Source organism: Xenopus laevis, chromosome 9_10L, assembly GCF_017654675.1.
Source record: "Xenopus laevis strain J_2021 chromosome 9_10L, Xenopus_laevis_v10.1, whole genome shotgun sequence".
Taxonomy (NCBI): domain Eukaryota; kingdom Metazoa; phylum Chordata; class Amphibia; order Anura; family Pipidae; genus Xenopus; species Xenopus laevis.
The window spans coordinates 21,852,134-21,877,794 of NC_054387.1; the positions used below are offsets into that span (position 1 = coordinate 21,852,134).

Below are 25,661 nucleotides of genomic sequence, written 5' to 3' on the forward strand. Positions count from 1 at the left end.
CCAAACAAAAGAACAATGGGAAGGTAACCGGATAACAGCTTCCTAATACAAGATAACAGCTGCCTGGTAGATCTAAGAACAACACTCAATAGTAAAAACCCATGTCCCACTGAGACACATTCAGTTACATTGAGAAGGAAAAACAGCAGCCTGCCAGAAAGCATTTCTCTCCTAAAGTGCAGGCACAAGTCACATGACCAGGGGCAGCTGGGAAATGGACAAAATGTCTAGCCCCATGTCAGATTTCAAAATTGAATATAAAAAAAATCTGTTTGCTCTTTTGAGAAATGGATTTCAGTGCAGAAGTCTGCTGGAGTAGCACTATTAACTGGTGCATTTTGAAAAAAAACATGTTTTCTGATGACAGTATCCCTTTAAGAGTCCATTCTTGGTCACAAGATTAATCTAAAGCACTCATGTGTACAAGTTATATGACAGCTCTGACTGATATGCAAATATACAGTGAAGGAATGCTCTAGTTTAGGCTCATAGTAATAATGCCCTCAATTATCACTGAAAATCATTTTAAAATAATTTATCTTAACCTTGTCATTGCAAATCTGGACAGAATGCACTTTTTTATACTGATAGCAGTATCTGTCTGTCTTTTGCTATTCATGGACTGCTGGTCCCTATCTGACATTACTAGACCTGGTGTTAGCTTTGTGACTTTTATTTACCTTGTTTACCTTACTTTTAAAGTGGAGTTGCAATGGATTCATTATGGTTGTGTTTTGCAGACAAATTCTGTCTAGTGCACAAAACTGTGTATTCCATAAAACTTATGGCTCTTCAGCTTGCTATGCATCATGGACACCTTGTTTAGTGGTGTTCTCCCTAACACCTTCATGGCTATTGTTTCTCTATATTTAAATTAAATAGTAAACTGAGTTTGAGAAATGCCAACACAGATGAGGAATAAGAAGCAGATTCTTGCTTTTGTCCCTCTCTGCTGGGCTATACCGTTCAGTAACAATACCTGCATTCAAGCTGTGCCAAGGCAGCACAAAGCACGTACCCTACTAGCGTAGATAAGAGTAGGCAGGCAAAATTACTTTCAACAATATTTTGCTTCATGTTAACTGTATATGAAGAGAGGTCTGTAAAGGCAGTAGGACTGGGAGCAAGTAAAAAGGCTTTGCCTGAATCTTTTTTATAGTGCAGACTTCACCACCGAGACCTATATGAATGCTGAGCACAAAAAAAGGTAGGTCACGTTTCCCTTATTTTTAGGCAGAGCTCTAGATAAAGCAGTTACCTCTATCCATTTATAGAATACTGTAGAATCAGTGGGGTTCCCTGTACAACTGTACTGTGTACCAAGGGGATTCCCTTCCTACTGTGTTTTTGGCAAAAGTGTGCATATAAATTAAATGCAACATACAAGGGTGCAGGAGTGCCAATAGCTGAGTGGTATGGAGCAAAGAGGTGATCCCAGCTTTATTGCTTAGTTCTCATAACACTTCACAAAATGATAAAACGTTTTTGGACCCATATTGCCAGCGATTTTCGTACTGTGGTTCCCAGCATACCATAAAAAGGAAAAAGTGAGAGCTATAATTGAAACACAGAAGTAGAGGCAGCCACAGATTAAGCATTCATACAGTAAGATTTTTTCCATTAAGCAAATGAACACGTATAGAACTGTTTTTGGAATCATGTATGTGTTCATGGAAGCTGTGTCTTACTGGTTAGGGATATTAGCAGGGTAACTGCTTAAGACTGCCCCGCCAGGTGCACTAGGAGGAAGCCTTAAAAATCCTGTCGGCTCCCACAACCCCCAGTGGGTGGTGTGGTGTGGTGCATAGTGGGGTCAGATTTAGATTGCCAACTGTATCCAGTATGAGGGAAGAGGAGTGAGACTACACTGCAACAAGGCAACCATCAGGGGGGAGAGGCCGGATATTTGTCAGGAGACTGTTGGAAAACAGGGGGGGCTGAGACATTCTGAAAAAATTGAGGAATCTCTTCTTCAGTTGCATAACTTTGATTTTCTTGTTGAGGGCTTTACCCCCCACATGTTAGCTTGGAATTAAATTGCTGGAACAGTCAATTATTTTGCATTTTCTACTGACTGTGACTTGTGACAGAGAGATGAACATAGTGTGTGTGTGAAACTATACTGATACAGTATGTCCATTTTGTGGACATTTTGCCTGTATACCAATTGCCTGTATACCAAGTCTAGACTGGTCGAAGGCTATGCATTCCAGATTATTATCAGTAGTGTTCTGGACAATGATTCACCTTGCACTTTTGCCTTCTGAATATACTTCATGCTGTTATTTCCCGATCAGAATAAATGTAGGTGTGTTTTTTATTTTAAAAAGATACACACCAAACACACACAAACAGAATTAATTAATCACTTGTTCTTTGGCTGCTCTGTATGAATTACATTGGTTAGACCAGTGCAGTTTAACCAATCCAAAGAGGTCAGTGAAGTTCTTGAGCAATCTGTGGGTCATAAAAACCTCTTGAAATACCACAGCAGGCTTCCAGATAGAGGACATTGACATATGGAAAGTTGTCCCTATGTCAGTCAGCTTGGGAAAGTGACCAGCATTAATTATATACTGAAAGGTCCTGACCCCAATAGATGAATCTGATTATAATCACAGTAGTAAAAAAAAAGCATTGAAAACTCGGATACAAAAGCTGGTGTTCAGGTTTCCTAACTGAATGGTCCACAGGTACAAACTGAACATTGTCCTGGCCGATAGCTCTGATCCGCTCTCTCTGTTCATTTGCTTCCCCATACTACCATATCAACAGCAAACAGCTAAATCGTGTGATTGCATGCACAGCTTTTTATTTTGGCACTACTACAAAGAAGGCAGTATCTAAAGTTGCTTGAGAAGGATTTTTTTTCTGGTAGATTTACATAAAATTCCCCAGTAACCAATCAGACATTTGCTTTCATTCTATGATTTATACTAGACTGTTCAAAGCTAAATGCTTATTGGTTTCTCTTGGCAAATGCACTTGTGCAATTTGCCACCTATTTTTGTAAATGAGTGCCTCTTTGCCAAACACACACACACAAACATACAAAAAGTATTTTGTCCATTAAATTTATTGTAGGCTAATACAAATGACTCATTTGCCAAGTGTCAGGGGCATTGCTGCCATGAGGTAGCGAAAATCTGCTCCTGGTAACTTTAAGAGCCAAAATAGTAATAGCAATAGTAGTAGTAGTTATAATAATAATAATTCTTACGAGAGTAGATTTTAGAGAGAGAGAGAGAGAGAGAGAGAGAGAAAGAGAGAGAGAGAGATGGAAAGAAGGCAGAATGGAGAATGGAGATACAATGGAAGGGGAGAAGTTGTACAATGAAAGTGGATAACTGTCCAAACATTTGTAGAACAGGCCCCCACCCCTCAGACCTAAATGTCTAAAGGGGTACGGAAAAACCTGCAGATGCGTCCAGGAAAGGGATGATTCACTCAGTTACTAAGTTACTGAAACACTCATCAGATACAAACAGGTTAAAGAAAAATAAATTATCTCCCGATTATCCTTCTAGTAAAAGCCAACAGTTTTCACAAGTCTCCACTGAGACAGCAACTGTCTAAATTTCTGTATAGTCACTGAACCAGACAGCCCTGTACAGACATGTGCTAGTAGCTATGGTATTGTACAATCCTAGGTGTAAGCATGATAGAGATATTACTGTTAATTATACTGTGCAGTACCTGCTTACTTGCTGTTTGCTATTGCTTGCTAGAACTTTAGTAAACATTTGTGAACTACCTTGATCTTATGTGAAGGCATCACTGTGGCTGGGCATATAAATTGTCCTTATAGCCAGATTATGGTTGATATACCATATACAAATAAAATTCCCTTCAAATAATGTTTATTAGATCTTTACAGGAGATCTGTAGAGATAATCCTCCTAACTTTAGCAAGCTCATTTCAAGGCCACCTTCTAAATAAAACTCTAATACTATATCAAATGAGGAATGTATCATCAACACAATTTATGTACTTTTGTTCTATTAAGCCATACATATAGGCAGCCCTAGCTGCTTTGACAAGCAATTCATGTAATGTACATCAAAAATGTTAATATAGCAATATAAAATGTAGCTATACACTCTAACTTTCCTCCTCATGATGGATTGAAGCAAACAACAGCACACATATAGGATACATAGCAAAAATTCCTCTTCTAGTGATATGGAGCCTAATCCATTATAAAAATCAATAATATCCTTGACTCGTGGCATCAACTTAATCATCTCCTGCAAACCCTGCTCTATAGGAATTGCAACAAAGACCCAACTCTAGAGTAGGGGTCAACCAAGAGGTGGCTCAAGTGTTTTGTATATTTTTGCAAGAAAATATATACTGCATGGTATTTGAAAAAAAAACCATAGAAGATAATGACCACAACTATCACACACTCATAACACATTAATTGATATAATTTTTTAAGAATCTTAGTCTGGTCATTAGTAAATGGACTAGTCTGGACACATATATTCATCCAAATCAAGAATAACTTTACCCCCTTCTTTTCAGCCTGGGTAATTATTATGGCATAACCAGCTATAAGGGTTCTCTGTAATCCTTTCCTATTTAATTAAAGGAGACATATAGGACCAAACAATCTCATAGAACTGCATAGCGCCAAACTGTGGAAGGGTTATTAGGAGGAATTTCATTGTGCTTCAATACTATACTGCTGCTATTGTTATTGTATTATTATTACTCTACTAATAAACCGTTCGATACTGAATCTGGCCAGTGCATCCTACTGCGTAACTGCTGTGCAGACATATGTATGTATTACTGTAAATCTCATTTAGGCCCAATACTGGTTTACATGCCTAAACCACGTCTGGACTGGAAGTCAAAATAGGCCCTGGCATTCTAAGTACACAGAGGCCCAAACAGCTACCCCACTACATACTGACTTTATATGGCATCTTACAGCAGCTCCTATGGTATTTCCCAGAACCCACAGCCTGATAGTCCGGGCCTGGCCTAAACCCTTACCTTAGGGAAGATGGCATGTAGTGTGGTGTCAAATATGATCAATTTATTAATAGTAAAGATAAATTTGCCACAGATGTTTAAAGTACTAGCGCCTGGGTTCCACTTCCAAGGCCATTACAGGCCATCAAGTTAGACTTCAAGGCAATAAGGAATCTACCCTAAGGGGCTTATTTTTCATGATACATTAAAAAGTACCAATATAACTTGCTTATAAATAAATTGCTATATTATACCATTTAAAAATCTAGAAAGATGAACTTCCAGCCCCATCTTTAATAAACCTGCACCCAACTGTACGCATATAAGTCTCTATGCTTCTGGATGCTACTGGATTCAGGGATCAGGAAGGTTTTTTTCCACTTCCAAAGGAAAGAGTTGCAGGTCAGGATCAACTAGAAGTTAGGTAGGATTTACATGGCTAAAAGACTTAACTTGATGGACAATAGTCTCTGTTTCAGTGTCAACTGCCTGTGTGTAATCTACTTACATTTCTATGTGGAACTAAAGCTGCATACTAAATAACATAAACTAACTCATGTTTCAAGTGAACCTGCACAAAGAATATATATCCCTTGTCTGGCTAATCCTTTTCCACAGGTGCTTTCCAAAAGGTCCCTGTGCTTTACCATATACACTGATGGTACACACACTCAGTCTCCAGACTACATCCTCCTTTACTTGAATGAGGGGTTCCAAGAAAAAGACGGTGGCATTTCCCTTTTTATTACATTAGGGGTTACCTGATACTTGTCCATAAACTTACCGTACATAACTTTCCAACCCTATAGTCTTAATGAATGCTAACATATAAACTTAGGAGTCATTTCTTTATTGAACACATATACAAGTTACATTAATATGTTAACTTCCCCCTGCCCCCTACCTGAAATCATCCTGCTGTCAAAGAGTTTCTAAGTAAGAATGGCAAAGAAAAATTGTCTATGGGTATTGCATACTAAAAGCATGCAACTGTTGGTTCAAAAATAATATGGGATATATTCTTTTAAATACATATTAAAATCACTTTATTGATTTATTAAAGCATGCAAATCACAGCATGCAATGCAAATTACCAATATTTGATATATATATTATATATTTGATATATATATATATATATATATATATATATATATATATATATATATATATATATATATATATGATCAATTGTATGGCGCATTAGTCCAGATTACTTGATGGAAATGCAAGGGTTCAAGCGTATGCGATTCTGGATACGCCACTGATGTCCTACCTGCACCCGATCAAGTATACTATTTTGGACAATGAGCTGTTATGCATGACCCCACTGCTTGATTGACCAAATTACTTTATTGATATTGACATTATTATTATTATTAATTATGACGAGTTCTTTGTGAGGTGTAAAGGCTTTGGCAAGCCAGCCTGAGTCAATGGCAACTTAAATAAATCAGTAGCAACTCTATGGAAGCTAGGAAAAGAAAAAAACAAGGAGAATAGTGTAATTGGATCTCTGTACTGTTAAATCCCCCAAAAGTATTTCCATTGCTGGTGCATACTAATTGCTTCTATTTCTCTTAGCACTGCTGATGGTTGCACATCAACATTGCCTTCATTTGCCCTGATTTCAAATATTACCTAATCCCTATTCCAGATATTGTACCCATAACACTTCACCAAATGCCATTATTATTTAACGTTATTATAACCTAGCAACACAGCTTTTCACATACTGTACTGTTGGAACGGTGACTTATTATCTGCGTATTTTTTCCGTTGATCTTGGAATTCCAGCCTTCTCTAAGATTAGCTTCTATTTTCCCTTCCTGGCTGCTTCTGGAAGTGTAAATAAATAGTATAAAAAAAGGACGACATGAAGGTCAGTGAAACCCTTCGTATTTCAGGGCCCTGCCCAGATGGACCGGAGCACCCGTGCCCTCCTCAGTAGCCAGGGATTAAGACTTGGACTAAAGCAACAGATATAAGTCACTGCCTGTTGCCCTGTCTTTCTTAAATAAGCCGGAATCATGTTTATTATGCAGTGGCGGAGAAAGGTGAAGTTTTCAAATAAATAAAGCCTATACAAATAAACGGCCCCCGCCCTTTGCAAACTGAACTGATCTGGGAGCAGTCCTCTCTATTTTTCAAATAAATCATAGTTTCAAATGAACCTGAGCCTGGCAGATAAGATTTCCATGCTATGTCGAGTTGAATGCAGGGTTTGGGATCAGTGAGGCAGGCTGAACAGAACCAAAACAAACATTTTTACAAGTTCCAGAAGTCACCAGCTCACCTCCCCTCCTTGGCTTAACATGGGGGCGGAAGAAGGCCAGGATTTAAAACTTGCCTTAGGAGGGTTTGCAAATAAAAAAAAGAGAGGTGTAAGCATAAAGGAAGGTGGAAGAATCGTGTTTTTTGGGGGGGCCTTAACTAAGTGGTCTTTTCCTAAAAACAAGCTACAACAGAGACTTAATAGACTTAACAGACTGTAAAAAAATGATGTGGGTCGTCTATTGGCAGTAAAAATAGAGAAAACAAATATATTGCGTGTTACCACGTAATGCCAATATCTGTAGTGGCCAACCAAGGGTAATATTTTAGTACTTTGCTTACTGTCTTATTGGACCTGACTGAGCAGTGCAAGGTAGGACATAGACTGGAATTAAATACAGTACCAAGGGCACTGTAGGATAACAATGAGCATCCTTTGGGGGTGATCAACACTGGTCAGATACCCTGGAAGCCCCATCTAGTGGCGTACAGGCAGGGTAATGACATGGCATGAGCTTATCTCTAAATTCTGTTCTGCATTTCCGTTTGGAAAAAAACCACGGGGCATTGGGCCATTTCACAAGATGCCACCAGTGGGTAGCAGTTGGTAGCAGCACCAATGTAAATGACCACAATGGGGTGCTCATTTATTTAAGATGTGATATATACTGTGATTAGCCATGCAAACTTTTCACTCAATTTCTGACCAAACTGTATAATAATCTGTGCTGGCACAGGCTCCAGAGTGCCATATCACCAAATATGCTTGGCCAAATATATAACACCAACCAATTACTCAGTATGGCTCAGTATGGTTCAGTATGAGTGACTGGTTTGCCAAGAATGTTCTCAATTGTCCAAATTAATGGTCCCACTACCTAGTATATTGAAAGCCATATTTTTAAGGGTTTTTTGGTTTTTTTTTTTTAAATAAACAGGGATTTTGTCTGGTTTAGTGTAGATCAGAGTACATAGTGGGGTCATCTAAATATTCCAGATTTTCCAATTTCAGGAATGTTGGGAGCTATGCAGTCTAGCAGATCAGTGCAGTTTGGTCATCCAGAAGTGAAGCCAAATTGTGCAATTCTTCAACCAATACTGCCATGGGAGGCAAACCATCACCTAAGGTTGGAGAAGGGGGAGAAACTTTTTAGCAAAAAATTTATTTTTCAAAATATTGCTCAGATCTTTCAACTTGAGATAAAATATCAGAGCTGTATTACCTACAGACCTCCCTTTGGGGCACTGTTCACACTAACCTAGGGTATTTCCACTTGAGATGTGGGAATGCCCAGATGGGCCATCTGCTACCATACTTCTACATAATCAGGATTGTCTCAGACCAACATCATTTATGACACGCAAGAGCCCTGTTGAGTCGCTGACTATTGTGCCTGCCCGGCGTGTAAGTGTGCCAGTACTGAGCAAGCCAGAAGAGATTTGCACTTGTTTAGCCATCTTTATATAAGCCTCTTTTGTGCCCCCGACATCTGAAACCTATTAGAGAACACAGGTAGCTCATACAAACATGTGCTGACCACATTACACCCTCCAACTACATTTCCACAACTTTACTTCTCCAAATAAACAATTAAGTTCTCTATACATTAACAGAGGTTCTGCACAAACAGGTAGGGGGAAATTAAGTTTTTTTTGAAACCCAAACTACTCAGCCCCTCTCTCGCCTGGTGCCGGACGGTGATTCGAGCTGTTATTTTGGAAAACATAGGCAGGCAGTGTTAGATTACCCAGACAGTTTCATTTATTTGTCTGAGGAGAGATAGGAAGCTTCATGTACAATTTCAGGGTGACAGATTAATGCTGCTTTAACCCCTTTAACTACAATGCGCTGCAGGAGAAAATGTATTTCCAGGGCTATATTTTTAGGGTTGTCAAGTTTCTAACTTCCTAGCTGTTGCTGAACTTCACTACCCCAAACCAGCAGTGGAAGTCCTTGGACTGTATACAATTTTAGATTTTAGTAAAGTACAACAATGTAACTCTTTGTCAGTTTCATAACTACCAGGGGGTGCGGGAGATGCAAATGCACCCATACCCACACCCCTTGGGGCCCACAGGAGAGGACATGGTGTCACAGTGTGGGTGAAACTAGCAAACGTTTGCATGTCCACATGTTCAAAGGACCACCCTACTGAGCACCTTCTGCACCCGGGCCCGCTCAACAGTAGTTACACCACTTCTCTTGGCTGAACTATGGTATTAATTGTGATAATAGCTTCTGGGAAGGGACAACTGTGGCTGTGGAATAGCAGTAGGGAGAGATGGTGTCTATAGTAGCAGTGGGAAAATAATCTCTGGGAAGAGACTGTGGTTGTGGGATAGCAGGTATAGTAGAAAGAGATGGTGCCTAAAGTAGCAGTGGGATAATAGTCTCTGGAAAGGGATTGTGGCTTTGGGATAGCAGGTATAGTAGGGAGAGATGGTGCCTATAGTAGAAGTAGGATAATAGTCTTTGGGAAGGGATTGTGACTGTGGGATAGCAGGTATAGTAGGGAGAGATGGTGCCTATAGTAACAGTGGGAATAATAGTCTCGAGGAAGGGACTGTGGCTGTGGGATAGCAGGTATAGGCGGAAGATATAGTGACTACAGTAGTAGTAGGGGCAAATCTCTTGGAATGGACTTTTGTGGCTGTGTGCTAGCTATAGCAGTGTTCCTGGGAAGGGGCTGTGACTCATAAGTGCTCAAAAGTTGTCAACTGCAGTGTCGTTGTTGCTGATTCCTCACACAGTTTGACTGGCTGTTGGAGGTGCTGGGAGTTGCTGTTCAACAACAGTTAAAGTATGTGGCTTTTGACAGTAATTCATTTTAAAAAAAATAATCAGCCCCACCACACTCAATAACCTGTTTTGCCCCTAAAGATGGCACTGCTGGATATACTTGTAATTCAGCAACAACTGCAAGCATGTGCTTTCAGTGTTCTTGCAATATACATTCAAACATTAATTCAATTATTATTAGTACAGGCCTATATTTTCTCAGATGAAAATTTAAAATTGAGCATAGGACTGGCCAGATATGGGATGACTTTGACGTAGTTGGCCAGCTTAAATATATTGCAATATATGGACAAACAATCCCTGTTTTGTTTAAAGGGTAAGGCATTTTTCAGTAGCAGTATGCACAAAATGTCTCTGTCTTAAATATATTGATAATGAGTTGAGTGCAGAGGACTTCTTGTATTTGTATAGATAGATAGATAGATAGATAGATAGATAGATAGATAGATAGATAGATAGATAGATAGATGATAGATAGATAGATAGATAGATAGATAGATAGATAGATAGATAGATAGATAGATAGATAGATAGATAGATAGATAGATAGATAGCAAATAGTCATGTTGGACACTGTTACAAGTAGTGGTGATCAAAACCTTAATTGTACCAGGGTTCCATAACACAGAGAAGCAATTTCTAGTGTGTGACATGCCCCCTAGGGAACAATAGAAAGTATTTTACCATAGAAGTAAACATTGTCCTTATGCAACCACAAAACAACACAACAAATTGGAATAAACTGCTGCACTATAGTTTTATAAATACATTAAATAAGTTGCACACATACATAGCACTATTACCCTCAAAGCAAACAGATGTATTTTTTGGTTATATTCTTTTTTTCTCTTTTGTCATTGGTCTAGAAAGCCAGGCTTTAAAACTAAACCCTAAAATTGAATAGAGCTAAAAATGCCATGTTTTATATACTGAACTTATTGCACCAGCCTAAATTAAAACTTGTCACAGGGGGTCACTATCTTGGAAAGTGTCTGCGAAACTCACATGCTCAATGGGCTCTGAGCAGCTGTTGAGAAGCTAAGCTTAGGGGTTGTCACAAATTATCAAGCAGAAAATAAGGTTTCTCTGTAATATAAGCTGATGCTACAGGGCTGATTATTAAATTCTGATGCTAATTGCACTAGTTCCTGTGCTGCCATGTAGTATTTATCCATATTAATTACTAATCAGCCTTATACTGTGACATTTATATTCTATTTTGAGTCGATCCCTAAGCACAGTAAGTTTCAGCAGCACAGAGCATGTGCAGTGAATCATCAGAAAAGATGATGTGTAGCTACTGGGGCTTCTTTGGAGACACAGATCTTCCCTGCTAAAGGGCTTTGGTTGCCTTGGGCTGGTACAGAAGACCAAAACATAATGTACAACATTTCTAGCCTGCTTCTTTAGTTTAACTTTCCTTGTCCTTTAATTCCACAGCCCATTAAAGGCTAAGTAATGGCATTCATTTTATAAATGAAGACGTTAATAAATCATTTGGCTCTGTGTGAGTTGCCTGGGGAGTAGTTAATATGTTAATAGGTGAAGGTGAGATAGGCAGCTCTGTCCGGAGACTGATAGGCAGTATGTGTGCAAGGACAGGGCAGGAATGCACTGGAACAAATCCTGTGCTGAGTGCAGATGGGATCTACAGCCCTGAAATGGAATTGTTATCCCATGTGGAGGTTCCGCATTTGCCATTTTGCAACATTGTATAAACTCATGGAAATAAATACTATGTGAGTGGTTACTGGAATGTGCAGCCAGGGTCATATATCTATGGCAGGACTTTCCTGTATGCGGCCCCCCCTAGAGATTGTTGTGGCCCCGCTAAACAACATAAGATTAAAATTGCCATGTTTATGAGGCATCATCATTTTACTATGATTTGACCCTCAAACAAGTGGCACACGGTGGAATAATATATATATATATTACTGCTCTGTGCAATATTCTTGCTCTCCCCTCTCCTACACACAGCAGAGTTAATGACCCACTGGGAGTGTGGAGAGCTGTAGTCCAACATATTTGAGGACACTGGTGGCCCTTCATGTAATACTATAATGTGTAACAGCTATAAATCTAATCTGTATGTCTCTAGTTGTTGCCTAAACTACAACTCCCAGGGGGCACAGCAAAATGATACAGCTGGAAATTTTAAATACAGTATAACTCTGTTCTACCAAGGAATACAATAATGTGTAATATAGTTAAAGCAGTATTTAATTTGTACCACCCCTCCCTCAGAGGCATTAATGCAGCACCCCAACCATATACCAACATGACAAACTGGCAAGTGGGATTAATATATTTCTACTCTATTTAATAACCCTGATTTATTATCTTTAGAGTACAGGTATGGGACCTGTTATCCAGAATGGTCGGAAACTGAGGATTTCCGGACAACGGATCTTTCTGTAATTCGGATCTTCCTACCTTAAATCTACTAGAAAGTCATGTAAACATTAAATAAACCCAATAGGCTGGTGTTGCTTCCAATAGGGATTAAGTATGTCTTAGTTGGGATCAAGTACAAGGTATTGTTTTATTATTAGAGAGAAATAAGAAAATCATTTTAAAAAATGTTATATATTTGGATAAAATGGAGACTAAGGGAGACGGCCCTTGCGTAATTCGGAGCTTTCTGGATAACAGGTTCCGGATAATGGATCCCATGCCTGTACTGAAAGAGAGGAGACACTAGGAGCACTGAAATAAATTGCACTTGGTCATGTTTACAAAGCAGACAGACATTTCCAGGGACAAACATTTCCTGGACTAATGAGTCAGAAATAGTGGCCATGATCAAATCATTAATACTGTATGGCACTATAACATGCAGTGCACTTTTAGGGCACAATGTTTAATGGTGTATTGTGCTATAAGATTAAATATTCGATTGATAAAAGTGTATATGGTTCAAAAAGCCCTGCAGTTGTGATGGAACACAGTAGTTAGTCTAGTGCAAGCTACTAGACCTCCATACCAATGAAGGATCTACTGCACTAACACAACAAAGGATACTCTGCCCTATATTACGCAAGGCAGTATCAAGAATTATCTACAGGTATGGGACCTTTTATCCACAATGCTCAGGGCCTGGGGTTTTCCGGATAAGGGATCTTTCAGTAATTTGGATCTCCATACATTAAATCTACTTAAAATGTATTTAAACATTAAATAAACCCAACAGGATTGTGTTTCCTCTAATAACAACTAATTAAACCTTAGTTTGGATGAAGTACAATGTACTTTATTATTTCAGAGAAAAGGGAAATCATTTTTAATAATTCTGATTATTTGGATAAAATGGAGTCTATGGGTGATGGCCTTCCCGTAATACGGAGATTTCTGGATAATGGATTTCCGGGTAACAGATCCCATAACTGTACTCATATGCACCATAAGTTAGAGAGAAGATGTGCTCCGGACAGCAATGAACTTATCCACAGGACATTTTGTATTCAGTTCAGGCTTTGATACCTGTCTGAAACAGGGACCTTCAGAGAGAATAAGAGCAAAGGCATCTGACTATACTTTATATATACAATGGATCATACTGTACTACCTGCAGATGTAATCCTAAATGAGAAATAAAAGCATTCCCTCCATTTATTTAATCTGACTGCTGCGTTGCCCTGGTTTATCCACTGCTCTCCAGAAGTTCAGCTCAATTTTTAGGGATTCACATGAAGGGTTAATTATTTTATCACATGAATTAGCAGCCTACGCATATCCAGTTTCTGGTTTAACCTACTTTATTTGTCTGTTAGGCAAAAAAACATAAATGCAATTAAATTTAATTTTTCTCCTACAGGGATTAAATCTACCATAGAGCACAGGCTAGTGTTGCCCTGAATCATATACCTGAGAAGCCCCTGACATTTCCATACACACCTGACCACTGGGGTCCTGCTTGGTTGCTTCTACTTCTACCTAAAATAAATGGGAAAGTCCTGGAAGTGGCGAGATTTCCCTATAAACACTAGCAATACAAAGCCCAAAGCTTCTTCCAGTGGCCAGCCCTGACTGCTTTATGGTCTGCTAAGTTTGGGGTGCAGTTTGTATCTCTTCAACCTCTGTGAATTTACCTCTAAAATAATGCCCCCACCCTCCAAATGTAAAGATGCCAGAAATGATTAGCCAGATCTTGGAACGTGGTAAAGACGCATACAGCATTGCGCAGCTTCATTCAAACAACATACTATGCCTGCTGACAATTAGTATTTTATGATGTAAATAAATAGCGCTTGGGAGCAAACACTGAGTCTATAAATGAAAGTTGAAAGCGCATTGGTTTAACCCATTCAGCTCTACTTAACTCAAACGCTGTACACTGTGTCTGTGCCACTGAAAGATGCTTTTACTCTGCGCCTTCACTTGACAAACACCGTCGGCTCCACTTCAACTACATTAAATATTTACTAAAACCCAAAGAGTGCGAGATCAAAACGCCAGAGAAACGATCCATCTCGGCTTATCTGCGACCGAATCCGCAATAAACTATTTTGTCCCACAAAACCCGTTCTGTGCCGCTGTGCAGACGATTATGTGACTCACCCGTTGACCAAACAATTCATCGTAAACTTCAAACCAAACTGCGGAAAAGTTGCCGAAGTCAAATATTTACTCGCGAATCAATGATAACGCTGAAGTATATATTTCCCGATTAATATTGCAATTTAAATAATAGAAGTGCAAAAGGACACATCATTCCAGGCAACTTTTATTTTAATAACAGCGACGTTTAATGACGTCATTGTATATATTTATATTGTCATAGCGTTGTTGCTACTAGATGGCTGGAATTGGACTAGATATGGGGGATCCAAACAGAAGCGATATCAATCCTTGTTAATGTTATTTATTTCTCTTTGGATTATCCCCTACATATTATTATTATTATTATTATTATTATTATTAATAATAATAATAATAAATCATGATTATGACATCAACTCCGTTGGGGAGATAAAATGCCTAGTAGACTAATTGTTTAGCATTTTCATTCTCACCCACTCAGTTCTACTTACAGGACATATGTGCAGTCTCAGAAGAGAGGGGAAAGTAACTTTTTTTTTTATATACCTCCAAATGCAGTCCTTTTTTATATATATATATATTTTTTTTTGGTAATTTGCCTCCCAAGTTTTGCAAACTATTTTTAAATGGTTAACAAATTCCAAATAAACCTATGGGTACTTAGGTATGAAATACTATGGATATTATGAATATTGTTGTTGTTTTTATGATGTCCTGCAGCTGAGTTTTTTTTTTTTTTTCTCATGAGCTAAACCAAAGCGACGCCACAATGAGTTAAATATAGTCATGAGCAACAGGTCGGTGGGAAGAAAATGCGCAGAGAAATGCGCTAGAAATTGCGTCTTCAATATTGAGAGCAAGATCACTTGGGTGTTAATTAGAAAGTGCTAATATTTTCAGTCAGTGTCTGGTAGGTACATCGTTGTAGATTTTTTTTAGAAGGATGAGAATGTGCCTAAATAAATATTTGTAAATAGTTTATATTTATTTTTAGCTTAAACAGTAACAATTTCCAATTGCCATTCCATCCCATTAAGGAGAATTGATTAAATCAAACTGTTATTTTAGTTGAAACTAAATTTAAAAGAAAAAGGAGCCTGAAACCTTTTATAAAATGTCATATAAATGAGAAGGGTGCAAAGATTGTGACCGTGCCTAAATATGTGGGTGAATATATGTGTCCAAATATGTAATGTACTTATATTGTACTGATTAGCCAAGATGGTGCTGAGCGATGTAAAAGGCTACTGGATCTCTACATGGTTGCCCAATTACAGAGAATTCGTGATAATAAAGCCTAACATCCCAGATGGGCTTGTCCTGTTTGCTAGAGATAGGTGGCAATTAACAGCAATCAGTGGTCAAGCATCGCTACCTATTCTCGCAAGGTTACCATGCAACGCTTATTATTAAAACTGGATCACTGTTTAAAAAAAAAAACAGGGAATAATATCTCTTCGATCTTCTCCTCCCCCTCCAGAGGTTAAAAAAAACAAAAACAGTTGGTTTGGTTTTCTGTGACATTGGCGCCCTCTATGTACAGAATTGTGAATGACATCCCCAATCCTTATGGATGAGTCTTGGAGGTATATTTGCTTATTGCACGTTACCCATATCTATTTTAAGTCATTAATATGAAATCTTACCGAAAAATGTAAACTATGGAACAAAAAAATCCCCAAATAAGGCTTCAGATGTATTCTCTATCTACTTGTAGTCCTGCTAATCCTTAGAAAAACAGTTTTATACCATGCACCCAAAATATACTTTATGAGTTTTGTGATTGTGAAAAGGTTAATTTCCTGGAAGAAATGGGGGAAAAAGGGATGGATAGATGATAGAAAGATAGACAGACAGGCAAAGAGATAACTCGGACGAGTTTATTGTACGATGCACTCATTCCCATTCATACAAATATCATCAAATCCCCATACAATGATAAATATGCATATAAATACAAGAGACTCCTATAGGCGCCTCTCTGCAGATATATGTAGCCTATTGGTCCCCAGCTAATGGTCCCCAGCTAAAACTCCCAGCAGCCCACAAAATAGCCCTGGCATGCTGGGAGTTGTGATAAAACAAGAAAAGGACAGAAGTTGTAGAGGTGTCGTTGCCGTTTTGTTATATGAGAAATATATATGTGTGTGTATATGTCCCTGTATGTATATTACAAAATAAGATTATATAGTTCTCTATGGAGGTAGTTGTCCAGTTGTAAAGGAAGAACTTGGTACTGATATACTATTCTACAAGGGGTTTACGCAAATAATTGGAACTGGCGCCGCTGTCCCAAAAGCTTACAATCCACTAGTAGATCGTTCTAAGAAAATGACATTCGTTGGAGAAATGCAATATTCAGGGACAATTGCATTTTCTTGTTATTTGCACCCCTCCAAAAAAAATGAATCTGCACCAAGACAAAAGCAGAATTTGCTAGTAGATATCTAAAAAAAAGTTCAACTGCACAAACTTCATCTCTCTCTCTTCCCAGATTTTTTTTTTCAGCAGTGCTTTCTACCACCCCCCACCCTCACCCTCTTCCAAATCCCCGCAGCCAATGCTTGCTCTCCGCTGAGAGAGGCGTGGTTCCAAGTAGAGGAGGGTATTTAACGCAGCGCTCTCACCCAGAAGCACAAGATCTGAAAGTGGAGCTGTGTGTGAGTAGAGAGGAAAGGAGGGCCCTTATACTTAACATTAGCAAAGCCATTAGAAATTCTGCACTGGGGTGCTGCTGACAAGTGAGCAAAGGCCGAGCACTGTGCATGACTGAAGGGGCTGGAGAGTCAGTCTCCCCATTGCTTTGGCTGAAGAGCTGACTTGGCCACTTCCATTGTTCTCGGTTAAGTTGCGCAAAGACGCGGCTCTGCGCAAACAGTGCCACCCGCAGCCGACGAACTCGCTTTTCCAACATTCTGCTCTCACCATTATTCGCATGAATCTCTTGGATCCCTTCATGAAGATGTCAGAAGAGCAAGATAAGTGCCTGTCCGGGGCTCCCAGCCCAACAATGTCCGAGGACTCAGCAGGGTCCCCGTGCCCATCCGGCTCTGGCTCCGACACGGAGAACACCAGACCCCAAGAAAACACTTTCCCCAAAGGGGACCAGGAGATGAAGAAGGAGACAGAGGACGAGAAGTTCCCCGTGTGCATCAGAGAAGCGGTCAGCCAGGTGCTGAAGGGATATGACTGGACCCTGGTACCGATGCCAGTCAGAGTTAATGGATCCAGCAAGAACAAGCCCCATGTCAAGAGACCCATGAATGCCTTCATGGTCTGGGCACAGGCTGCAAGGAGGAAGCTGGCAGACCAATATCCCCATCTGCACAATGCAGAACTCAGCAAGACGCTGGGGAAGTTATGGAGGTAAGTGCCCATTCACTTGCATTTTAAGGTGTTGGCATGTTTATAGATGGTGGGTAATGGGAGAGGAGTGGGTTCTAATGCAAATATGTGGTTGTTGCTTTGCCAGCCGTGCGCCTCAGAGTAGCGCAGCTGAATTGGTACTTTTAGCCTTGTGCGCTACTGTAACTCTCCTGCCTGTCTGTTGGCGGATCCCTTGGCACTGCAGCCCAGTCTTGTCAGGGATATGCTGTAAGTCTGTATCCCTACAGCCAAGATTTGCTAATTAGCTCTGGTTAGGTGAGTCATGGATGGTGCCAGTCTGCCAGCTATCAGTCTGACTGTACCAGGATCTCCTTACCAGCTGAACCCCTCATTTTTAATTAAGGGTTTGGAATAAATAAATAAGGATTGTAACATTTGCTGTGTGCTGCTGTGTTGAGGCAAAGCAAAATGCAATGGGCGGTGTAGGTGCTGTAGGTTATTTTCCTAGTGCATAATGCAGAATGTGAAGTTAAGTTTGGAGCAATGTGGTGGTTGTTGTTGGACACTACAAGGCACTAGGTAGGGGATAACACAAAATGCAGTTGGTTGTGAATGGGCAGTGGGTCATTAGTGGGTAACAAGAGATGCAGAGCTTTGCAATAAATGACAATGCTTTGCTATGAGAGCAGTGCAGAATGCAGTGTGTAATGTAGATGTGTGTGAGTAATGCAAGGGGTAATGGGAGTAATGCAAAGGCTAATATGCAGAATGAATAATCTATAAAACTGAGTTATTATGCAGAATGCAATGAAAATGCAAAAGGTGGCACAGATGGCACAGTGGGTAGTGGGTAGAGCAAAATACAGAATGTGCTGGATTGAAGTTGAGGCTTTATCATTGCTGTATGACTATGTATAAAACAAACTGTGAGTATTTGTATTTTATAAACGGCTTCCTAACTGCACTATACATACATAGGTCTATTTTGGCTACATTTATACATGTGGTTTATTTGAGGTGGTACAATAGGGATTTTGTAAACTCCTAAGTGTTCAAGGTGGGCCTTGTATGTATAACCCATAAATGTGTGTCACTTATTTAAGGGCATTGTCTTTTCTGACTGTTCAATATAAACCAAACCAGTTGGCAGCCACCCTGCCTTGCTGGGGAGTTGTTATGTGTGTCAGAACCATTAAGATTAACCCATTATTGCTGTTGCAAGGATCAGGTGTATAGGGCAATGGAATTATAGTTCCTGGCAAATAACAAACTACTTCAAAGGAGCTTTTGCGCTCTTATCAGATTTCTTTAATGCTTCCCGCACTAATAAAACTTGATTTTTCCAGCTCAAATGCTATTGGGTTTTCTTTTACCCACCACATAACAGATAAAGTTTGGCAGAAGTGGTGGCTCATTAAATCTAGAAGAGTGTATAGATGGTTGTTGTTTGGTTGAGATAGTGATTTAGATTTCTGCTCAGGGCAGAATATGTCCTTTAAATGTATTTATAGATATATTCAGCTTTGTTAGGAGACGGATCTGTGATTAAAAAGAGGGAGCCCAGGCAAAGCTAAAAATCTGGGACCCCCTAACTTTAGTAAAAGTAGTAAAAAGTTATATATACACGTAGCCTCTAACTGTCTCTGGAACTATAGGACATTGCTAGAATTTGTAGGTTTGCAAGAATATGCACAGAGGGATCCAAGGGACCCTTTCTGATGCTGGGGGCACTAAGCAAATCCTCTCTAAAACCCTGGATAGGACACTAATTGGTATTAGGCTTCAAGTGTTCTGATATATCAAAACATAATGTTCCAGGTTACAGAAGTATAGACTTATATATAATGTATAATGTGTGTACAATAAAAACACCAAATCACAAAGGGAGTACTGGTCCCCTGGAAATAATAATCCATATCAACTAAATTTACTTCTTGTCTTGAGTGGGCATCCTGTCTTCTATCCATTTGGAGTGCAGGCATTTGCTATATATATATTTATATCTATAATATTAATATATTGACCACCACCCACATTGCTTTTTCAGGCTTTTGAATGAAGGTGAGAAACGCCCTTTCGTGGAGGAAGCAGAGAGGCTGAGGGTCCAACACAAGAAGGATCATCCCGACTACAAGTATCAGCCACGGCGCAGAAAGTCTGTTAAGAACGGGCAGTCAGAACAAGATGATAGTGCTGAGCAGACCCACATCTCCCCTAATGCAATTTTCAAGGCCCTACAGGCTGACTCCCCACATTCTACTTCCAGCATGAGTGAAGTCCACTCTCCTGGAGAACATTCAGGTATGAAGTTTATATATTATGTTGGATAATAGAAGGTTAAATCATCTTAACCAACACACTGCAAATGTGTTCAGCAGAGAATAGGTTAAACTGCTTGTCCCTTTACTTTGACATTGCAGAAAGGGGAGTTAGCCCCTTCATTTGTAAATCTAGGGAGTCGCTGTGTACAAGATGTTCTGAACACTTAGGTTTTGGCTTTAACGCAGGTCATGTGTCACTAAGTGCTTCTAAGCATCCACCTACTTTAGGGTATTTTCAGACTAGGGCTAGCTAAGGGTGATGGGAATTGTAGTTGAGTTTCAGTATATCTGGGTTAATACATTTGCTAATCAGGGGACTTGCAAGAAGGTAGATATCAGCTGCCAACATCTTGGTAGTTGGAAGTTGCAGTTCGGCAGCAGATGGAGAGCCACCGGTTGCAGAATATGGGCTACACTGTTAGCAGTCTGGTCTCAGCATGTGATCTGACAGATTAGCTATTGCCAATAAAAATACACAGCAGTGGGAGTTGCACAGTCTCTACCCAGGAACCCAGCCTCCACTCTACTTTCACTGAAAGTGTCAGTATGGCTGGTCTAAAGCCAAAATCTGGAATTACCCATATTACAGAAGTGTGATTCTATGAGTCATAGGCACACATTGGGATATTGCATATTTGGCCATCATGTGTATGCATTATGGGTCGTTTTCTATGTTTTTTTGGAAGGAACGGAGCTTCCCATGTATTCAAATCTCACCCATGTCTCAATATACACTTGTAGGGTGTAGTAAAAAGCAAAAATTTTGCTTTAGGTATACTAACCCATGGCAACCAATCAGCAGTTAGCTTTTCCTGTTTGTTATTATAATGAAAGTGAAGGTCTAATTGGTTACTATGGGTTAGTAGACCTGGAACAACTATACTCGCCCCCCACTAGTTGTATAAAAAACATTCAAGCATTCAAATATTGTTTTCTTATCATCAATTTTATTTGATTTCTACAGGTCAATCCCAAGGCCCACCGACTCCTCCAACCACCCCCAAGACAGATGTCCAGCCTGGAAAGCCAGACTTGAAGAGGGAGGGCAGGCCACTGCAGGAGAGCGGTAGGCAACCGCCTCACATTGATTTCCGTGATGTGGACATTGGTGAGCTGAGCAGTGAGGTCATCTCCACCATCGAAACCTTTGACGTCAATGAATTTGACCAGTACCTGCCACCCAATGGCCACCCAGGGGTCGGCTCCGCTCAGGCCCCGTACACAGGCAGTTATGGCATCAGCAGCACCCCTAGTGCCACTACAGGTGCTGGTTCTGCCTGGATGTCTAAACAGCAACAGCAGCCTCAGCAACACTCACTGTCAACCATAAACAGCGAGCAAAGCCAGTCCCAGCAAAGGACACACATCAAGACTGAGCAACTGAGCCCAAGTCATTACAGTGACCAGCAGCAACAGCACTCCCCCCAGCAACTGAACTACAGCTCCTTCAACCTACAGCATTACAGCTCTTCCTACCCAACCATCACCCGGGCACAGTATGACTACACAGAGCACCAGGGCTCCAACTCCTATTACACTCACGCAAGTGGTCAAAATTCTGGTCTCTACTCCAACTTTACCTACATGAATCCAAGCCAACGCCCCATGTACACCCCTATTGCAGACACAACGGGAGTTCCATCAATCCCCCAGACACACAGCCCACAGCACTGGGAGCAGCCTGTCTATACACAACTCACAAGACCCTAGATATGTGAGTAGAACAATGACTTTTTCTAAAGACATGAAATCCCCATCCACTGTGAAGAAAGTTGCGCCCTCTACTGGTCACCAGCAATAATTGCTGTAACTCTCCAACAAGAACTTGTGACACAGAGGGAGCAAGCTGAGTGACAGTCATAAGGGGTTTAGCAAAAGCAGTTGCTTGGCTGCTCAGGTGACTCTAGCCTTAAGGTATTTTTAGCCAAATTCGGGGAAAATTGCTAAAGCAGAATGTCCTCTGTGAGGACTATTGGTTAGCTCTGTCATTTAGTATGTACTGTGTATGTTCCATTGCCTTTTACAGGGGTTTTTACATTTATACTATAGACAACTTTTTGTAAAAAAAACAAACATTTTCTTAATCTCTTCCCTCCGAATGCTGAACTAGTAGAACTCTCCAGCTTTTCTTGCAATTTCAAGTATTTTTGTAATTCAAATAGAAGAACATTTATTTTCAAGAGAAGAACTGAATCTGGCCTTATACTGTGTTTAGTAATCCAGACAAGCTTCTAAGAAGCAACTAGAAGGATCCGAAAAAGTATCAAGTAGGAGATTTGCAAAGGTACATTATGAATGTAGGAAATGTTTTTCCATATAGATATATACCCAAGTGCCAACAATCAAGTTGCCTAAAAACAAGTGCCCTTTTATTACCTTAACGTATATCCAGCAGTTAAAACCTGCAAATCTTGCCTTAGACAAAATCATCTGCAAATATTTACTCCAGATTTTTTTAATTCCTAAATTATTTATTTTGTATAAAAGCTAATATGTAAAATAAAATGCTTAGTGAGAATCACTGCTCCCTCTCACGACTTAAATATTTTAGCATGCATTCCAATCTTGGAAACTGCAATTTTTTTTTTTGTTAAATTATAAATTCTGCTGTTTTCTCCCTTCTGTTATATTCCGTTTTTTACTTATTGCCAAACGAATGCAAGTCCTGTTTATGAAAAAAAAAAAAAAAAAGATCAGACCATTGAATTAGATTTAAGCTGCATTTTTTAAGATAAAAATGGGTACAATACTATAGCATTAATAGTAATTTTTTAGCAGAGAAAAATATATTAATTTATACTGAAATTGTTACCTAATGTGCATTTAGAAAACAAAGTGCAAAAAAAAAAAAACCTTGGTGATAATTCGGCAATACAGCGAGCAATAACTTGTCATATGAAGTGCAGTCTGACTAGTTACGTTTTTAACCGTTGCTTCAAAAATTTTATTTTTGTATATTTTTAGATCTGATGAAGCACTCCTTAATTATTGCATTTGTTACAAAAAAGCAGGCCTTAAATATTACTTTAACTTAAAACAAAAAGGATATATACCATGTTTGTTAGTCGTTACTGGGTTTTTGTAAATTGCATTGTGCGACTTTTTTTTGGACAATTTCTATGTTTTGTGTCTTTTGTGAAACTTACCCTCTTGTGTATTATTTTGCAATAAATATACTATGTACTAAAAGTTATAATTTGCTTTTGTCTGGTTTTGCATGGGGCAAGGGTGGGCATCAAATAGTATGCATGCTGGATATTCTGCAGCTGTTATAATAAGAGCAATATATTCGGGATGGACCATTCATTAGGAAAAAAAGTTAGGGATATGAATTAATCACATTATTATTATTAACGCATTTATAAATGGGCAACATATTCTGCAATGCTGCAACATAGAATATAAAATATACACAAACATTGACCCATGTTTGCTTCAAATGAATAATGTGTAATTTCTTCATATCCCTTAATATATAGTTTGCAAATTGTAACATAGTGTTAGGCTGAAAAAAGACACAAGTCGATTAAGTTCAACCACTTAAAAGGATACTGACACGTTCCTATAAAAATCATAGGACCTTCTGTGCTGTTTCAGAAATACATTTGTGTTTATACCTGGGTGGGAGCTGCCATATCACTTCACTCAGCTGAGGTATTGTATGTGGACTAGGGAGAACGCATGTGCCTGAGCAATCTAGATAGGAGTACCAACTTATAACTGTAAATAACTGGAGATAGAATGTTTACTGGCTGATATAGTCAGGGTGAATCCAGAATGTTTGGAACCTGGGGTTTTCCGGATAAGAGATCGATCTGTAATACTTTATAGCTACTAAAAAAAAACCTAAAAATGAAATAAACCCAATAGGATTGTTTTGCCTCCAATATGGATTAATTATATCTAAGTTGGGATCAAGAACAAGGTAAAAGAAATCATTTTTAAAAATATGAATCCTTTGATTATAATGGAGTCTATGGGAGATAACCTTTCAGTAATTTCGGAACTTTCTGGATAACGGGTTTCCAGATAATGGACCCTATAGCTGTATATCCTTTATACCGAACTGCAAAACAATATTTTTCAATGACTATCCCCAGGGAAAGTCTTTGTCTCTCATATAATCCATCATATATGGGTCTTCGTAATCTTTTAATGCCACTTTCGGCAACTTTGGAAAACAAAGCACACCGAGTGCCATGCAGCCTGCCATGCAGCCGGCAATTTTCATTCTAGCCCGCGGGAATGGCAGTTCAGGGAGATTAGTCGCCCTGAAGAAGAGGAGATTTGTTGCCGGGCGACTAATCTCCCCAAATCTGCCCATGCGTCTCTGCCCTTAGCAAGGAAAGAGAATAATGAAGGCTAAAGGTCCCCTTAGACGCAAAGATTTTTCTTGCCGAACAACCGATTTTAGCGAAGTCCGACCAATCCTTTAAAATTATAGTGAAGTTAGTGGGATTCGAACAATCGTACATCTAATGATTTTTCATCCGACATCTATCTGAAAATTGATCGGCCAGGTTAAAAAGTCTTTATCGGTCCCAGTGCAATCTATGTTTGCAGGGACAAGCAGGCAGCTACCCTTTGTTTTCCTGGCAAATGGTCTTTTTAGTTGATGGACAATTCGTACGATCGTACGATCATTTCGAGATAATCGTGGTCTCACAATGATGATCGGATCTTTTAAAAATCTTTACAATTATGGCCAGCTTTAGGGAGGCTTAAACTTCCCAAAAAGAGACTGATTATATTTGTTTTTATTATTTTAATGACTTCCTGTTTGTTCTACTAATTTATTGTTCTGCTGTATAGTGCTACATACATTACACTATAGTAGCACTATATAAATAAAATAAAGGTATGCGACCTGTTATCCAGAATGCTTTGGATCTGGGGTTTTCCAGATAATGAATATTTCTGTAATTTGGATCTTCATACCTTAAAGCGATACTGACACGTTGCTATAAAAATCATAGGAACGTGTCAGTATGAAGTAAACACTGCACGGAAAAGTTCCCCTGCAAAGCCCCCCCAGTCCTGCGCACCTGTGTGCAGCAGACCGACTGACGCGGCTAACTGATCTTCCGGATTGCTTTACTGACGCAGGGCTGGGGGCGGAGCGATCCGTCCATAGACAAAAGTCCTGTTTTGATTCGTGATCAGCCTATGGAAGGATCGCGCTGCCCACAACCCAGCGTCACTGAAATGGTTGAGAAGATCTTTTAGCAGTGTCGGAGGGTCGGGGTGAGGGCGGCTTTGCGGGGGGCTCCGAGTGGAAATATTCTTTGTGCATCATTTACTTGATACTTACACGTTCCTATGATTTTTATAGGAACGTGTCAGTATCACTTTAAGTCTACTAGAAAATGATGTAAATATTAAACCCAATAGCCTGGTTTTGTTCCAATAAGGA

At 39.5% G+C, this 25,661-nt stretch overlaps 1 protein-coding gene across 2 annotated transcripts; it reads left to right on the forward strand.

The window, feature by feature from the left end:
* Positions 1-1,132: 1,132 nt before the first annotated feature.
* sox9.L (SRY-box 9 L homeolog) lies at positions 1,133-23,441 on the forward strand. 2 transcript variants are annotated; one of them, XM_041575680.1, is made up of 4 exons: positions 1,133-1,207; positions 17,095-17,966; positions 19,975-20,228; positions 21,213-23,441. In XM_041575680.1, exons 2-4 carry the CDS (start codon positions 17,536-17,538, stop codon positions 21,956-21,958), a joined length of 1,431 nt encoding a protein of 476 aa, XP_041431614.1. In that variant the 5' UTR covers positions 1,133-1,207; positions 17,095-17,535; the 3' UTR covers positions 21,959-23,441.
* Positions 23,442-25,661: the final 2,220 nt, after the last annotated feature.